Source organism: Rhagoletis zephyria, unplaced genomic scaffold (genome assembly GCF_001687245.7).
Source record: "Rhagoletis zephyria isolate East Lansing unplaced genomic scaffold, Rhagoletis_zephyria_1.1 Rzeph_scaffold_10245, whole genome shotgun sequence".
Lineage (NCBI taxonomy): Eukaryota > Metazoa > Arthropoda > Insecta > Diptera > Tephritidae > Rhagoletis > Rhagoletis zephyria.
This window is the reverse complement of record NW_016167323.1, coordinates 1-3,749: the sequence shown is the minus strand read 5'-3', so window position 1 is coordinate 3,749 and position 3,749 is coordinate 1. Positions and strand designations below refer to the sequence as shown.

Sequence of the window (3,749 nt, the reverse complement as noted above, 5' to 3'; positions counted from 1 at the left end):
TACAGTGCTCCAGCCCCAAGTTATAGCTTTGCGGCTTCTGCACCAGCCCCAGTTTACAGTGCTCCAGCCCCAAGTTATAGCTTTGCGGCTTCGGCACCAGCTCCAGTTTACAGTGCTCCATCTTATAGTGCTCCATCTGTATCTTATGGTGGCTCTTCCCCTAGCTACAGCGTAGCTGCATCCGCTCCAGCTCCATCATACAGCGCTCCGGCTCCAAGTTACAGCGTTGCAGCTTCTGCGCCAGCTCCATCTGTTTCATATGCTGAACCAGAATATGCAGCTTCGGAACCAGCACCTGCTCATAGCTTCTCGTCTTCGGATGGCTACCGATACAAAACTCAAAGACGCGTTGTATACCGCCATCGCAGACGCCGTGAAGCACTTTCAAGTGAATACCTTCCCCCAGCAGCTTCATCTCCTTCTGTAGAATACTTACCCCCGGCAGCATCGGCTCCAGCTCCATCTTATTCCGTATCACCGTCCGTCTCCTATGCGCCAGCTCCATCTTATCAATCCGAATCATACGCTCCAGCCGCTTCTTCCTATTCGACGTCATACGCCGAGCCATCCTACGCTGAATCTGCCCCGGCTCACAGCTTCTCTTCTGATGATGGTTATCGCTATAAAACTGCTCGTCGCCGTGTTTACCGTCGTCGCCGATACTAATCTGTATAAGAGAATCAGATCGACTAGAGAATTTAAAATGAAATTTATTCACCATCTGTGGTCTGAAAGGGAAAACATATAAAGAACATCAAGATAAAGAATAAAATCTTTTTTAAAGAGAAAATTTTTCGGATTTTACTTTAAGGCTCAGTTATGGGTCAATTAGTCTAGACGTAACTTACGTAAGAAATCGTCAATGCTTACTCAACAAGATAACTTAGCCAGAAGCGAACAAATTTTCAATTTGCCGCCTATAAGCCACATCAGAAAATTCCTAAACAAAAATCATTAATGATTTCTTACGCAAGTTAAGCTAAGTCTATACCAACGCAACCTGTATGCTTACAAATATTAATGTAGAATAACTAAAAAACGAATTTTCAGCGGCTCCCAGACAGAAAACAATTCATAAGTTTGATTTTCATCGAAATGGAAATTTTAATTTTGAAATACATTTTAATTTCGAATTTTCTGTATGCTTGGATATCTTCACTTAACAGCATTATTTGCCGAATCGGATAATAAATACGATTTTTAGTAATAAATCGACACCTGGCGTTTTAGGTTGTGAACTTAAATTATACAGGGACCCATTCAAATACACAAAAAAAATCTTAGTTAAAACCGTTTCGGTCGTTTTGTAGGAGTTCACTCAAAAACACACGTACCGAAGAATTATTTATGTATTTACAGATAACTAAAAGTTTCTTAAAATAAAAGTATGTTTGGAGGGCGCCAAGCCCCCTTGGGAAATAACACAAACGGCAATAACGCAAAATTTGCTTTATTTCACTTTTAAATGGGAAATAATACCAAAATCTCTATTTTGCCTTATTTCCCATTGCTTATTTACACTATTTGTAACCAAAACAGTTTACTGACAGAAGGAAAAATAACTTTGTTTATTCCAAGAAAACAAGAAATGTGATATATTTCATATGAAGAAAGTAATATTCACGAAATATTTTTATTTATGAAAAATCTAACAAAATATAGGAAAAGCGTCGTATTTAATAACTGCTCGGCGAATTGGGCATAGCGCTTTTGTATGCATTTTATCTGCATGCTCTTTAATAGGTATGTTGAAAGCATTGCTGGCAAAAAGGGATGCCGTTTGGATCTAAATAGATCCAATTGGATTCATTTTTTGACGAATTTTCGCGAGATACTTATTTTTTCCGATCAGTATAAATGTGGATACTTTTTTAAATAGGCTAAAATTTTATAGTTTCTATAAAGTTCTTTTCGTTAAAAAATCGATTTTAATTAAAGATGGTAGAAAGCATTACGTTTTCTAAATGCATTAAAAATCACTACTTAAGCGTGAAATGAAAGCATTTTATATTTTATGAACGATGCAATGAACATATGAAGAGATCTCTCCAAAATAGGTGTTTTAATTAGCTAAAAAGGATGCCTTAAGCAAGATCTTAATATATATATAAAGTAAATAGATACTCTTTCTGTAGTAATCTCTTTCATATCACATATTTTGATTTGTTAATNTGCAATGAACATATGAAGAGATCTCTCCAAAATAGGTGTTTTAATTAGCTAAAAAGGATGCCTTAAGCAAGATCTTAATATATATATAAAGTAAATAGATACTCTTTCTGTAGTAATCTCTTTCATATCACATATTTTGATTTGTTAATTTAAAAACAAAGAAGATCTCAATGTAGGTTCAAATACACCGTTTAAAAACCAAATTCGATTCATTTAAGGAAATTTGTATGAATTTTACTGAAAAGTCTTCAAATACACCCTACATTTTTTTTGTTTATTTGCGCATATTAAGAGAGGTAACCAATTTTCTCTTTTAATGTGTGCAAATTTGCACACCGTGTAATAAAATTAAACATTGCCTGTTTACTTTTACATACCAAATTTGTCGCGAAGGGCAATTTTACACATAAAATGTTTAAAATAGAGTAAATGTGAGCCCCTAATGCTTTTTGTTAGTAGAAAGTGTATTTTAATTTTAAAAATGTTTGCAATTTTAAAAATTTCATGTGTATATTTTAAAGATCTCAAGTTCAAAATCAAATCCTGAACATCTTATACGTATATTTATACAGATTCTTGTTGAAAAATTGATACTTTTCAGTAGTAGTTTTACCTGCACTTTTTAGAGTGTACAGGTACAAATGTAACTTATTAATTACTATTTGTTATACATACTTACTTTGCAAAATACTTATGCACAAAAAATGTAATTTATAAATCTAAATTACAAATGTTTGATTTTATGAAAAATATAATAAATTATTATTATTTTTTCTTTAAAATGTTTGATTTTTTTACAAATTATGAGATGGATACGTAAAAAAAAGAAAATTTGATACATTTGGATACACTAAAAATTCGAATTAATAATAATAGATTGGCGATTATACGTATGTTAGTGTTTGGCCGAGCTTCTCCTCCGATTTGTGGCGTGCGCCTTGACGCCGACTCCGAAGGACGCTTGTATTGTTATGAGAATCTGTTTTTCTTGGCAGAAATCCGCTCGGAGGTTTGCGATTGCCTGCCTAAGGGCGACCGCTGTTAAGAAAACAACCTTTTTCCTATATTTGTTTGCGATGTTGCTTTGACTAGGGCTTGAACCTAGACGTTGCGGAGTGGTAGCGCGCACTACTGACCACTACACCACAGCGACCGCCTAATTACTTGGACATTAAAAAGCAGTTTCAGAAGTGAACTAGTGCCAAGCAATAAAATTTAGTAAGTAATTGATAATTAAGGAATAGTTCATATTATCAATCCTATTAGCGGAACTTCATTCACTTGAAATTTATTTTAATAGCTAGTTTTAGAGTATTTTGAAAATTTTAGAAAAATTTCTAATCAACAGTTCTTTTCAAATGTCTTGAGTTTCTAGATTCTGAAGTTGTTGTAAATTAATGCATAATAATTAACAGCAAGTCTTTAGAGAGCATAGCGGTATACCGATATTGACCAGTTTGATTTAAACAATGAATGTAAAAGTATTTCGAGTGCTTTTATTATCAAAGAAAGTAAAATTAGCGATGTATAAACGTTTGGGAGATAAAAGAGCAGTGGAGATTTATTGGATCGAAAAT

The 3,749-nt window shown here is 34.0% G+C and overlaps 1 protein-coding gene across 1 annotated transcript in view; it reads left to right on the top strand.

Moving 5' to 3' along the window:
* LOC108376317 (DNA-directed RNA polymerase II subunit RPB1-like) overlaps window positions 1-722 on the top strand; it is an 11,938-nt gene extending 11,216 nt beyond the window's left edge. Inside the window, exon 2 of the mRNA XM_017632519.1 lies at window positions 6-722. Within this exon, the coding sequence (XP_017488008.1) occupies window positions 6-666 (661 nt within the window). The 3' untranslated portion in view covers window positions 667-722. The remainder of the gene's footprint in view (window positions 1-5) is intronic.
* Window positions 723-3,749: the final 3,027 nt, after the last annotated feature.